General features: G+C 32.5%; 1 protein-coding gene across 1 annotated transcript in view; it reads left to right on the plus strand.

Moving 5' to 3' along the window:
- LOC126771530 (monocarboxylate transporter 4-like) overlaps positions 1 to 14,750 on the plus strand; it is a 71,860-nt gene extending 57,110 nt beyond the window's left edge. The window contains exons 2-12 of the mRNA XM_050491434.1: positions 3,143 to 3,319; positions 5,366 to 5,538; positions 5,747 to 5,897; positions 7,335 to 7,453; positions 12,270 to 12,437; positions 12,581 to 12,740; positions 12,889 to 13,030; positions 13,146 to 13,277; positions 13,359 to 13,533; positions 13,617 to 13,769; positions 13,840 to 14,750. Coding sequence (XP_050347391.1) covers positions 5,418 to 5,538; positions 5,747 to 5,897; positions 7,335 to 7,453; positions 12,270 to 12,437; positions 12,581 to 12,740; positions 12,889 to 13,030; positions 13,146 to 13,277; positions 13,359 to 13,533; positions 13,617 to 13,769; positions 13,840 to 14,369 — 1,851 coding nt within the window. The 5' untranslated portion in view covers positions 3,143 to 3,319; positions 5,366 to 5,417 and the 3' untranslated portion in view covers positions 14,370 to 14,750. The remainder of the gene's footprint in view (positions 1 to 3,142; positions 3,320 to 5,365; positions 5,539 to 5,746; positions 5,898 to 7,334; positions 7,454 to 12,269; positions 12,438 to 12,580; positions 12,741 to 12,888; positions 13,031 to 13,145; positions 13,278 to 13,358; positions 13,534 to 13,616; positions 13,770 to 13,839) is intronic.
- The last annotated feature ends 254 nt before the right edge of the window (positions 14,751 to 15,004 follow it).

The raw sequence follows: 15,004 nt of genomic DNA on the forward strand, positions 1-15,004 counted from the left end.
ACACATTTTAATTTAACTTTTATAATAATTATACAAGTAAAATAAAAACGTGAAAATTTAAGTATTATCTTGCCACATGCAAAAATTTCGCATACATTCGCGGTAATTCAGTGCGAGCTAATTAGATTTTGATTATTAATCTATTTCATAGTATATGTTTAACAAGTCTCAATATAATTTTTTAGCTACATTAATCTTATAAGCCTTATTATAATTAATGTATATGTATATATTGAATTACAATAATATATTTATTTAATTTCAATATATTATAAATTTAGTAGAAATAAACAAGCTGTAAATTCCCATTGTGGGGTTTAGGCAGCCTCTCCCTTTAAGGTAGCTTACTCTATCACGCTGTTTCAATACGGGATACACATATGGTACATTTTTATCCAACACATGCAAAATTCCTAAAGATTTTTTCCTACCAACTAAGAATTTATTATAAACTAACTAACGAAACTAAGAATGAATTATAAACGCAAATTAAGCAAATGAAAATTCGATACCCCTTTTCTGGTTTTAAGCCCGCAATCATCGCTTAAGATAAGACAACTGGGCCATCGCGGCTTACTAATATTCATTTGACTCTGCCAAAACTAAATGATGACGGTTTTAACACATGGCTGATAATTAATTACAAGAACGACAATACAGTATATCTATATGTTAAAAACCGATGATTAACCGATGTTCGTCGGTTCAAACCCGGGCAAGCACCACTGAATTATCATGTGCTTAATTTGTGATTATAATTCATCTCGTGCTTGACGGTGAAGGAAAACATCGTGAGGAAACCTGCATGTGTCTAATTTCACTGAAATTCTGCCACATGTGGCAGTATTCTATCAACCCGATTGGAGCAGCGTGGTGTAATAAGCTTTAAATCTTCTCCTCAAAAAGGGAGAGAAGGCCTTAGCCCAGCAGTGGGATTTTCACAGGCTGTTAGTGTATATGTTAAAAAGAATATTTAATTCGATTAATTATTAAGAAAACATGTGAGTAAAATAGTTTTGTTGTAGCTTCTCAGAAAATATTCACAATGAAAAATAATCGTTCATTTAGGAACGTGGCGGGGCTTCATTATTGACTCCTAGGGGTGTGCTCTGTTATGTAGTCCTAGAAACGATAAAATAATGCTATAAACCTTAAAGTCATGAAATCGTCGTATTTTCTTCCTTATTTTAGAAGATATAGTGAAGAAGATTAAACTGTGAAATATAAAAATACGATTCTATTTCATTTATAAAACTTAATATTATAGACAATATTATATTATAAATCAACGATGTCTATTGTATAAGCCGACAAAGAAAAAAAAAAATCTGCTGAGTTATCTTTCGCCGATTCTTCTCAGGTATTTGTTTTCCGTACCGGCTGTAGTTTCTACTTTGACAATCAATAAGCCAGTATAATGATTCTATGTTGAGTAAAGAGATTTGAAAAAAAGATACACTTATGTTAAGCGCATCGAATCAAGCACTGAAGACCTCAACAGACCGTATTGTGGGAACCAATTAACCAGTAAAAGAATTCCCTCCTGGGGAATACTATCAGAGTAATATTATTAGTATTTTACTGGTTTAACTGGTTAATCAGAGCGGCTATAAGTCTGCGAAATCCTCTCAATGCAGCGCACAGTCTGTACCGAACTTAATAAATGATGATAATCGGAAAGTAACATAAAGTGTGCATAAATAGCATCATAGGATAATATATTTTTTTGTTGAACTGCGTTGGATTTTAATTAAGTCAAACTAGTATTTTTTCGACAGAGATAAGAACTCAATGTAAAATAATGATATCGCTATTGAACATTATCATTTCCGATTCTAGAATTTTTTTATCGATAACTCTACATATAAAATGTTTTTTTTTGTTTGTATCATAATATACGTTTATAAGCCACCAGATTCTGTTGACACTTGTGAGAATATCTGTGGCATAATACTAGCATCGTACAATAGGTAGAGCGCGAGCTATTGCATGTCGGGCATTATTAATAAAACAATACCTAAGACGAGAAAAAGATGTATCATATAAATATTTATTTTACTAATTCAAAACAAGATAAACTAATTTACCATACTTAAAGTAAATACGGTAATTTAAATACTCTACAGTGTTCTGTAATGTTCTGTACTCGTTTTATTTTAATTTAAAAATAGAATTAACGTAATGCACTCGGAATAAATGAAATCAAATTAAGTTAATTAAAACGGAATCCTACTGTAGTTGCATGTTATAACGAGTTCGCGAAGAGTAGCTATTAAATAGTAATTGATTACTCTGTTTGTATAGATATTGTCATTACCATCATAGTAAATAGCACAATAAAATCAATCCTAACAATAAACAAACAATAATATACAATCAAGTATTAAGTACTGAAATTTTACAATATGATTGTATAATGCAGACATAAAACTGTTTTCATTCTACAAGAAACAACTCTGGGCTTTATATAACCTTAGAGTTCGATATTCCGTCCACAATGATTGTAACAGCGTAGAAATACGACAAGTACAAATAAACTTCAACCACTTGGTTTCCGACTCCGAAAATTCAATACACACTTCCTGAGTTGACTGTATTCGATTCTTTAATAAATTCCCACAGTTACAAGCTTACGTTTACCTTGACGTGCTTACTTACAAGATTATATATAATAGCATTCTACTTTAACATAATTCAGACAATATCAATATAGTATTTTCGTTGTTGTATAATAAATTGTGTAACTCGCAATTTGAATGAGAACATTCATCGACTTAATAATTTTTACATGAACAAGTCTGGTTAGACTCTACAAAGCTTTCCAATTTTAAATTATCGTTACGTTTTTAATTAGCTTCTCACATAAATGATCTTTACGACATTATAACTACTTCTTAAATTGTAAACGTGTACTTGTTACTATAAATAATTGATATTTATAAAAAAAATTTCTGTTTGTAGTAATTATGACTTTAAATAAATATCCTACTGTATTAAAAAAAAACTGTAGAAAAGAATTTAAATATAAAAAAAACTCGCGTTAATCATTGTTTTTATAAGGGGTTCGATGGTTCGAGCCGAGCATAAAAGTTCGTATGATCGTGAAAATTTAACGAACTGGAACCTTTGTTTTATTTTACAGGTGAGAAAATGAGAGCGGTACTCGTGTTTAGCAACTGAAGTGAAGTGAAGTGTCCGTGCTGAGTTGAGGTGTGAGGCGAGGATGCGGAAACGGCGTGTGTGACAACGAATCGACTCGAATGCGTCGAGGCAGCGTGTACAGTGTGAGCGAGGGCGTGGAGCGGTGCACTTGCACTAGGTGATCATACTGGAAAACATATCCTTAAATTATTTTTGAACAATTTATATAATTTAAGTCAACGTTTAATTTAATTCTGTTAACTTACGATAATCCACACGTGTTTCTTTTTTTTTACTTCGTACCACCCACTCATCCTCTATTCTACCGCCGGACCAGCAGAGCCAGTGTAACTACAGGCACAAGGAACATAACAGTTCCTTAGGCTGATGTCACATTAACGATATCACAGATTAACCGTCTATGGGTAGTGGTGACAAGTAGTGATCATCAGGAAGCACACTTTTCAGTTTCCTTAACTATTTAAAATAAAATAAAACCTCATTAATTTGAAATTCTAAGGTAACTGGAGACAAAGTATTTAAATTTGCTAAAGTTATTTACAGTTTATTTTAGTACGGTACGAATATGTAAAATTAACTACAACTCAAGCAGGTTTTACTAATAATGTAGCTTACCGTTTTAGAGCCTAGAAGATCCTCAGAACTTATATGCAACGAATTTAGTACAACTAGGACTTTGCCGCTTTACACCAAATAATGCTCAGATGCATAGTTTAATTAGCAACGTAGAAAGTTATCAAGGTTTAATTGCATCGCTTTTATGTATTTCATAGCTTCATAACTTTAATATTTTGAATTTAATACAAAATATAAACATATATAATAAAAAAAGGCTGAAAAATATTTAAAAATAATTAAACCTTACTCGTTTATGTTCTCTCTATTAAAATTTACATTTGCATATATTATTCCTAATTTAGCTTGAAATTATTATTTTTAACCATTCTATGTTTTACCATAAAATACTTTATATCTCAAAAAGTTTTATTTGTTTAATTGCTAAGAACTAATTTGATTATTTAACGTTTATATTATCACACTCCAATTAAGCACTTGTTTCAAACAAAGTGCTAATTACTTTGTAGGAATTGTATTACGTCCAGGCGCTTACCTGTTGCTTTACACAATTCATTAGATATAATCCAACATTTTACCTTGTGGAAAATGGCTGTCTCGTTTTAGTCACAATAAAATTAATAGTTTTCTGGCTCACAAAGTACTATAAGTGCCTTTTAGAAAGAAAATACTTTAAACATAGCTGCACTTTGAACATGTCTTTAACAGCAAAACTTTCTTGATAAAAGTTTTAACTGTTTGGTGATAAGTTGAGGTTACCTGCAATATTGTGTTAGACGTTATGAAATACGTAACAACAGTAAAATAATTCTTTATGAATGATATATAAAGCTATAGTTTGTTTGTTTAAACTCGCTTATATCGTTACCTATTTAACTAAGTCGGATAGGTCATTTATTACGAAAGGTAGCAAACTATATGAAATCACGATACGACCAATAAACATTAAACGTAACCAATCGCGTTAAACGATACGACAGCTTTTAACATTTACCTTACGTTTAACGCAAGTGGAATTGCACGAAGCATCTAGTTTACACCTGACCAATTTCTGCCACGGGGCCGTTCTCAAGAGGGACTAATTGCGCTGGACATATTAAACAAGTGCGTAAACACAGGTCCACGATCTATTAGATATACCAACACAAGCAAATAAAGATATCAACGAACCAGTCAATGTTTACACTAATATATAAAGAAGAATTTGTGCATTAGATAGCCGATTATTGAGAAAATTTATGGACTATAAAACACTATGCTACGACCCAAGGCAGAGCAGTATCTAACATTTAATGTGAGTGAAACCGCGTAGAGCAACTAGTATATACTTATTGATACGAGTATCGTCTGTCTTAAAATTTGCGTGTTTTTTACGATAACGACCAATTCATTGTGCAAATGAATTTTTGGAATTTTATTATTCCTGGCCAACTTAGTTAGGTACCAGGTATAGTTATACAACGTAGTTGCGTCTTTTGGTTTAATAATTTCCTGAATGTGTAGTTTTGAGTTACAATACGAAACAATTTTTGATTAATTTATTTTACAAAATATATACTTACAGGTTTGTATATGTAATGCTTAGTTAATTTGTTCTACGAAATTAACCACAACTGTATGTTACCAGGTAGCGCGGGTGCGGGCGCGGGTGCGGGTGCGAGTGCAGCCATGGCGGGTTGATGGAGGCGGGCTGGTGGTCGCCGTCACCGTCGGCTTCACCGCCGCCGCCGCCCCGCGCCCCGCCGCCGCGCTGCCGATGTAGACCACTTTCCAACAGCTACAACTGCTTGCCGCACTATGGTATAACTTTTTAAAACTACACACTCGTTTTACTCGTACAAAAGTCCAACATCTTATTTTTTTAAAACCACCAATCAAGGACTGTCGCATATTTCATACGTGCAGTTTACTCAGTAATGGTTTTCTGTAAAGTGCAGGCACGAACAACTTAATTTAAACTCATCGTGTAACTGGAGAACATTGTTAGTGATTTGTCATAATAATTTAGACGGGTGGCCGGACCTGGAAGATGAGTCAACAGGCGGTGCTCTGCGGGAAAGAGAGCTGCGATCTCTCCACCGCACCGTGCCCGCACTGCGTCGTCGTGAACTCGACACTCGTGCCATCAAACACCACTTTTATCCTGAAGGCGGATGGGGGTGAGGTTCTATTTTATTTTATTTCACAACTAAATATAAAATCCGTGTATGTATTTTTGTTATTCAATATAAATACACTTTTTTGTACAAAAAATTTAATGGAATGACAGTAATTTTGAATGATACCATTTATGATGTGTCTTATGTGCAGTTTCGAATTAAAGTAAAAATAATAAAAAAAAATTTTTAATATAGAATAGGAAGGCGGACGAGCATATGGGCCACCTGATGGTAAGTAAGGCCACCAACACCCTTAGACAGTGGCATTGTAAGAAATGTCAACCATCGCTTTCATAGCCAATGCGCCACCAACCTTGTGAACTAAGATTTTATGTCCCTTGTGCCTGTTATTACACTGGCTCAGTCACCCTTCAAACCAGAACACAACAATATCAAGTACTGCTGTTTTGCGGTAGAATATTTGATGAGTGGGTGGTACCTACCCAGACGAGCTTGCACAAAGCCCTACCACCAGTAAATTATTTAATCGAATACTAAAACTAAACTAGTTTTTACCTAAAAATATATGTTTTTTTTTTTGTATATTTAGATAGGGTCACGTCATTGGTAAAGTTGGTCAAATATAAAGTTAAGTTTTTAACGTTGACTTATACAAAGATTGAGTAAGTATATAAAAATAGTACTTACACATAAATGCATTATATAATTCAAATAATTATTTAAACACGTTAAATTTATTTATAAAGTCTATAAACAGTTAACACAAGATTATTATATACATTGTGATAGTCTTTAACCGCATAAGTTTTTCTACGATTAGCTTGATATTTAAATATCTATTATTAACATAAAACAATACAGTATAGAAAAGCAGAAAAAGATATTATTATAATTTAATAAGAACTGTTTCTAAATATATATTTAGTATATATACTTTATACAATTACAGCAAGAAAACCACTGCTATGGATAAAAGGTTGTTCATACAAAGATAAACTGATATTACTGACTATATTCAGTTACAAAGCGATAGAAAAAATACGTAATATTTTTTGCGGTCAAGATATTGTTACTCGTAAAAGTAACTCGATTCTGTGTAAAACTAAAAACGTAATATGTGACTCAACAATAAATTAATCTTTCAGCTGAAGAGTGTCACGTCACGATTCCTTTTATCATTGTCACACGTAGGCTCGGTCATTTTGACCGCTCCTTGGAATAAATGTTCTTATTATTTATTTTGTTTCATTGGTTACTTTAAATTGTTATGTATAGATAACATCCAATAAAAATGGACAAGACAATTGATTAAATATTACTTTGATGTTATTTTTACTTTTAATGATTTTATTTTATTTGCAACGAAATATCAACACATGTGTTGATATTATTATCTTATATTGTTAAAACGCTCATTGAAAGTACATCTCGTAGTATGATCACGACACAATAGTACAGCTGGTGCTCTAAATATAGCTGGATCGTGTGTGGCGCTGCATTTCTCGCGCATTTGTTGTCAACTGGACTTCAGCTAGCCTATGGCGCGCTCCACGTCTACGCACTTCGTCACCTCGGACCTGCTGCCGATCATGCAGGTGAGTTATCGCATGGATTTATGTTCAGTTCAGCTATAAAACGCTAAGAATTAAACCTGTATTATACATGTATCCTTGATGCAACAGGTATTTTATACCTTTAATATATATAAATAGATAAAATATATTTATATATTAAGTAATTTATTGCGGTACACGTGGATATTGTATAACTTTGCATAAAAATAAGAGAGGAGTTTTGTACAATCATCATTTGCACAATTAATTAAATAACTAAAAACCTTTAAGTGTTTCTTCATATTTTTACAACATTATGACTTACGACTGCGTTGCAACTCCGCAATCCTGAACTTCGCGTGAACTTCTTTTTCGCCATGTCATTCCTTCAAGCCCACCAAGACAAATAACCATGGTCATTTTCGTTTCTGAGATTTCACAAGTAAGTTTCTAATATTTCAAAGGTTGATGTTATCATTTCCGTATTTGCGAAACTCATCTGTTGGAAGATCATTCTTTTGAACACACTAAGACTGATAGTCTTATCATAAGGTCATATTGTACGATTTTGAATAACGTAATGCGTCTAAAGTACTTCTAATGACGTATAAAAAGTCTGTTCATAATAAAACTTTCTTAATTTAATTTTATGTTATAAATAATAATACTTACTTAAAAAGGATAAACTTTAAAATCATTTCAGTTACATTTAAAACATTTATTAAATAACAAAGTTAATCACATATAAATCAAATAAAAATAAAAAAAATCTTTGAAGGTATGCCTGAGAAATACACGAATACAAACAAACAAACCCACACACATGTACAAACACTATAAAATTATAATATTATATACAAATTATTCGATACAACTAATATAAAACATTTATCAACGTGAAATAATATTGCACTCTTATAATTTGAAGAGTCAGCAAGCCTCGTTTTCTAGTAACGTATAAAATCATCTCAGATTTTTGCTTTAACTCGTAGGATTTATATTTTCTGACGATCTAGTGCTCCAGTTCATCTGTATTCCAATTTCCGTGCAGCCAGACTACCATAATGTGAATAGTACTGTCATTATCTTTCGTCTTTGTGACCGTTCTTGTATAAAAGTTGATGAAGTCTATATAATTTACACAATACACACACCTTGAGTTTCCATTTTATTATTCTTATAAAATAGACACATATTTAAATATTTCTTTTTATATAAATCTATATGAATCTTTTGTTTTATATTTCGATTGCTAGCCGTAGTATTTTATTTGTAGCTATCGAAAAATATCGGTTTTGAAATTTTTCATATATATAGATCGATTCTATGTTGTCTAAATAAAAGAGACAATAACGTTCAGCAGTGCCATTCTGTAACAACTCACTTCGAATCTCACTTGTGAAATGTTAAAAACTGACTTACTGACTGAGTAATTTGTTGTTTCTGATGCAAAAACGAGTTTCGCTTCTGAAAATAAACATAGGAAAGCGGAAGACTAATTAGAAAGTAGAAGTATATAAGGATACACTTGTACATATTGTGCAATAAACAAAGTAATTTAGTTACCAAACAATCAGTTTACATTGAAGGTTTAAATAAATTAAAAATAACCTCTCTACAAATCATGACCGCATGAAATAGTAGTGAGAATGTTAGCAGCATTTTCCCATTGAATCGCAATTCAAAACTCTTGGTGAGAAATCCAGGCCTTTTATCGCCAATGAAACGTGTAAATATTATATTTGTAATACAAATATTCCAGAAATTAAAAAGTAAGATAAACATATTTTACTACGAAGTCATATTCAAATCAAAGTTGCATAAACAAATCTCTTTCAACAAATAGACTACGAAATCAAATAAACTCCCCTCACGCTTTTCCGCTTAGCATTTCTTTGTAGCATGCACTTTTACATTCCTTGAGACTCGATCCCACAATTGATCCCTTGTGAGGCAATGACATACGTATTTGTACGAACGAATACAGAAATACAACAGAGCGTCCGTTCAACTCGTCTATTCATTTTACAATTCAAAATCTTTTAATTAAAATATTGAGGACGGCTACGTAACACCGTTTTGGCGCAAGCGGTGCAGTCTAATTCTCAATATTACGCTTCTTCAAATTACTATTCATTTCGTGTACCTACTGTTGCTGTAATAAATTTTCTATTTATACAATTAAATGTTATTTAGCTTGTAATAAAATTAACAAAAATATCTACTCAGTCTATCACTAAAATAACTTGTATTTTCTGATATTAGTACAATACTAACGAATAACTCAGACCACGATACCTACCACCTATTTGGTTCCTTAAATGAGTGAGGGCTTAAAACAACCTTATATAAAAAGTGCTCATTTTCATAGTGTGTGAACAGTAGAAAATATCGTCAATAGATTGAAATACGTTTTTTTTAACATTTTCAGAAATCCTATCATGCAATATAACTTCAAAATCTTATAGCACTGCAGCATATAAGCACTAAGTAACATTTATAGATAAATCATCGCAGTGTCATCTTTATTCGAATATCAAATCTTGACAGGAAAGCAACACGCGCTAAACGATGTTTATAAGCAAAGCCACAAAACTTGATTACTATTATTAAAATAAACTAGCTGACCCGTGCCTACTTGGTTGGGCGGAAAACATTTTTACTTGTGATCGATTGGCCGAACATTAATAAAATTGTCTCGTGTATTTGATACTTTAAATTATCTCTTAAACTATGCCACCAAAAAACAAACTGTACAAAATGAATTTTATCTAAATAAAATTTCCGTGGTAATAAAGCAATTTAAATAGATTGATGTATATGAAAAAACCGTCTAATAGAAATATCACTCGATAGATTACGAAACGGTCACGGTTACCGGATACCTATGTCGTTTTATCTCTTAAACCATCCGTCCAAATTATATGCAGTAAAAGAGTAAAGTCTTTTCTTTTAAACACTTGAAACGATAAGTTTACTTATTTTGATAATAATTCATAATTGTTGATAATATGACCAATAAACATTCAAATTATATTTTTTTAATATAAAAAAACATCTTTTTGTGACTTAAATATAAAAGTTAGACTTATGCTGTCGCTAACTTTTTTATAGGCATTATTAAGCTCTACAACTTTTCTCTAGAACTCAATTATATATCTCTCATCGTTAAGGCAGCGTTCGTAAGAAACGTATTCGTTCGACCTTTTTTTCGCCAACTTACTTTGCAAATCCCACTACCACGAAGAAGTCATTTTATTTTTCGGGTTAATATATCGCCTATGACACTCACAAATGATGTGGCTTTCTAATGGTAAAAGAATTTTCAAAATCGGTTAAGTAGACCTCTTTATAATATTAGTATAGATTACAATCTCTTTTCTATACGCCTCACAATACCATCGTTACATTTATCTGTTGACTTAATAAACTAAATTATTATTACTTTGAAATGCGTAAACCAAGCGCCATTAAATAATAATTAATGATCTTAATTCAAAACCGATAGAAGAAATTCTAAGATCAGTTATTAATTTAAGATAATGGTCACCCCGGTTCGTGAACAGGGTTGACTTATTGAATTAATTTCATAAGATTCACGACTGGTTACGAATATTAAGGGGTTGAAGTATTTTTCGTTATAAATTGCTTTTGCGGCACAGAGGACGAGGACACGTCCATAACTCTATTTTAAGTTTGCTTTGTCATCTAAATTAGAATTTGATTATAACCAATTTAAAATAGTCTTTGCTACGTGACTGGTAATAAATAGGCTTAACCGCTGTAAAATTAACGAAGTGTAATGTGCACATCACCTTCTAACGTAATTTAAAAGAAAATCTATAAATTATTAAAAAATATATATTTTAAGCTGTAGCTTAATTTTGTTCAAATTTTAGATTGCTTTTTTTCTATCAATTCCTACAAGTGTAAAAGGATTTAGATTTCATTGCATCATGTGATAGAATTTCAAAACATTAATAAATAAAGTATTTAACTCGACACAAGATTATATAGATGATTTGCGTGGAGTTAGTACTTGTTCGCTTTCATGTAGGATATATGTACACATTTTATAAAATTCTGTAAAATGTAATGTAAGGGTGCTAGCCGAAGTCTACTTGAATAAAGTGTATTTTTATTTAATTTGACGATGTTGTCGTAGCAGTCTGTAGTAGAGTATTTTGTAATTAGCTAAGTAATCCTTTGATAAATTATTCCTATTTATTTTAGTACTAATTAGTAAAATTTTAATATGAAAAGGATATATATGCATAACCTTACATTTAAATTGAGTAAACTATTTAAGCTAGATTATCCTAACTCATATTCTATTCAAATGTACTAATCCATCGTTTAAGCGTAAGCGCATAAGTAAGTGGGGAATAATAAATGATTCTCTCCCACAACAAAGCAACCATATTATTTATAAGATATAACGAGCTCTCACCGCTATTGTGTTAAATGAAACCCTGGAGCAATGGCTCAGATGCCTCGGTCCAGACTAATATTTACAACTGATGTAAGTTAGTAAGTAAACGTTTTACTACGGAGCAATTAAAATTCTTGTTTGAGTTTCAAATTAAGCAACGTAATGATGTACATGTTTAGTTTGTAGATAATTTATTATAATTAAATATAATCCATTTACATACGCGTATACTATTTTTTCTTGATTGAGTTGCTTTAATTTCAATCGCTGACGTCTGATCGAACTTGTTTCGAATTTTGAACGTAATTTCTTTTTGATTTTGTATTGGTGTTGTTATTAATTGTTTTTTTGTTGTTTTTCATATTTTTATTATAATTAAATAATTTAGGAAATATTTTTCATGAAATAATTATATTTCTTATTTAGTTTGGGCTGGTGCGATATGTGTGGGAGTGTCGCGAGCCGCCGGCGCCCTCGTGGCGGCGAGACGGAAGTCGCCCAGGCTTGCTGCGTTGGTCGGAGGGCTGCTATTGCCTTTAGCCTGCCTCTTCACTTCCTTCGCTACACAGCTACATCAAACTCTCTTAAGCTATGGTAATAAATACGTAACATAATATGCGACTGTCAAAATTAGTTTATTTACCAACTTAAAAAAAAAACATGTTAATTTGAATTGTACTAATTATTTTGAATGCTATTACTCCACTTATCTACGATGAAATTAACGCATTTTTTAGGTGTAGTTCTAGGCGTAGGTTGCGGATTAGTCCGCGAGGCGGCCGGTCTCGTGCTCGGCACGTACTTCAGGCGTCGACGTCAATTTGTGGAGTTAGTGGCGCACGCTGGAGGTGGCGTGGGCATCGCACTTTTTAGCGTCGCATACAAGGAAGCTGTGGGGTGAGTATTGTCATATTAAGATAAACAATATAGCAAATATACTCTATATTGTATCATTATTTATAATGTTTTTTATAAATTTTAATAGATGAAAGAATAACGAATGTTCTGTTTTAAAATATTTTCTAATCATAAATTAATTTGACAGGAAATTAGGTTGGCGATTAGGACTGCAAGCGGTGACTGGCGTGTTAGTATTAGCCTTTTTTCTAAGTGCCGCCTACCGTAGCGCTTCACTCTATCATCCGCAACGACGAGCTATCTTACACCTTAAAAACCAACGCCGAAAGGTAAGCGCTTTATATTTGTGATGGTAAGGATAAATATTTTGATATAAAATTCTACATTTGCAAACAATAGTCAACGTAAAATATAGAATTTTGTTATGTTAAGTTTTTTTTGCAGGTTAAGGAAAAGAAAGGCCTAAAATCGCCCCCTTTCATTGATTTAAGCCCCCTTCATTCCCGATCCGCTAAAGTACTTTTACTATCAGCCGGACTAGCAGCATTTGGACTTTATACTCCTGTATTTTATTTAGTAAGTAAATCTAGTACTTATATACGTATACGTACAAATTCAAAGAAGTGATTATTTTCTTATATCTTTTTTTTATTTTAGGCCTTGCAAGGATTCCAGGAAGGTTTAGAAGAAAGTGCATTAGTTTTGCTTCAAACATTTCTTGGATTTGCTGCCGTGCTAGGTTGTGCAGGTTTTGGGCTCGTGCTAGTTCGACCATCAGCCCAGTGTCTTGTATCAAAGCAATACTTATGTCAAACGGCAATGTTAGGAATAGGTACCGAAAATATTTTAATCATAATATTTTGCGTGTTATATTTATATATTTTATAACAATACAAAAATATTATGAACTTGCAGGAATTTCAATGCTCGCATTAAGTAGCGTCGAGGGCTATCATGGATACGTACTGTTCGCATGGATGTACGGCTTATGTTTAGGAGGATTTCTCTACTCGATGAAGATGCTCACGATGGAGCGAGTTCGGGGAAGACATTTCACAAAAGTTTGGAGTGAGTGATCCAGTCTTTAATTATTATTTATCTCGATAAAACTAAAAAGTAATTCACATTATTTTACCAGGTTTCGTCCAAGGAGCCGAAGCAATTCCTGTAATTGTCGGCGTACCAATGACTGGTTATATCAATCAACAAGCGCCGAGAGCAGGTTTTTACTTCTCTACAGCTGCAACTTTAGCTGGGGCTCTCCTATTATTCTTTGTAGGTTTCTCAAAACGGGATCCGGAACCTCCTCCACCAGTTCCAGCTCCAACGATATCAGAAGCTTGCTTGTGTATGACGCCCCCTTCAAGATGTGAACCAGCCTGGTGTGCGTGCAGCGCTGGAGGAGCGACTGCTTACTGCAGATGGCCGGGACCGACTTGCTCATCCCGTCTGCCGAAGTCTCTTTCATACGCCGCACCACTTAACCGCACTTGTTGTACACCACATTATCCTGAATGCTGTCGTCGTGCAGCACTATTGCGACCGTCGCGCAGCGTGCCCGAAGGTCTCGCTCGACGTGGAAGCACGTTCAGTCGTTCTGGATCCTGCAAGGCGCCTTGCCACCGTCGTGAACATCATCTTATAGAACAGATCACTACATCTGTATGATACATCAACTTCGTTTAATACATTTTTTGAGTGATATCTTTAACTATTATTTATTGTAAGAGTGAAATAACAATAGATATTATTGTATAAAATAATGAATTGTAAATATTTTTGTCAGTAGTTATTTGTAATTAAAGTCAATGTGATAGATCGGTAAAGCAATAACAAGTAATATTGCGAGAGTCCCAACCAACAAGTAAATACAAGAAAACCTACCCTATTCTTGCAGACATATTTATTTTGGGACATAACTTTTAAAAAATATCGTGAGCTTCTTCCTTTTGATTTACGTAAAAATATATTTGATTTTATGTTTTATTTGCAACGTTCTTACCTTTCTTAAAATGTTAATTATTTAAGTTAAAAAACTCCTTTTAAAAATAACTTATAAAATCCAATCCTATTCTAGGATATTTTGTATTAATTAACTATTAAAGTAATTAACAATCTTACAGAAATAAACATTCACTTTTATTTAGAATTAAATTTATTTCTTGATAACTTTTGTTGGTGTTAAATTTATATACAACAAATAAATCATATAAGTTATAAATTTAATAAAACAAAATAATAAAAACCCGTACTTGCAATAACCTAAAAAATTGGTATAAATAAAAACTCTCTTCAAAAATCTT

Source organism: Nymphalis io, chromosome 11 (genome assembly GCF_905147045.1).
Source record: "Nymphalis io chromosome 11, ilAglIoxx1.1, whole genome shotgun sequence".
In the NCBI taxonomy this organism is placed as follows: domain Eukaryota; kingdom Metazoa; phylum Arthropoda; class Insecta; order Lepidoptera; family Nymphalidae; genus Nymphalis; species Nymphalis io.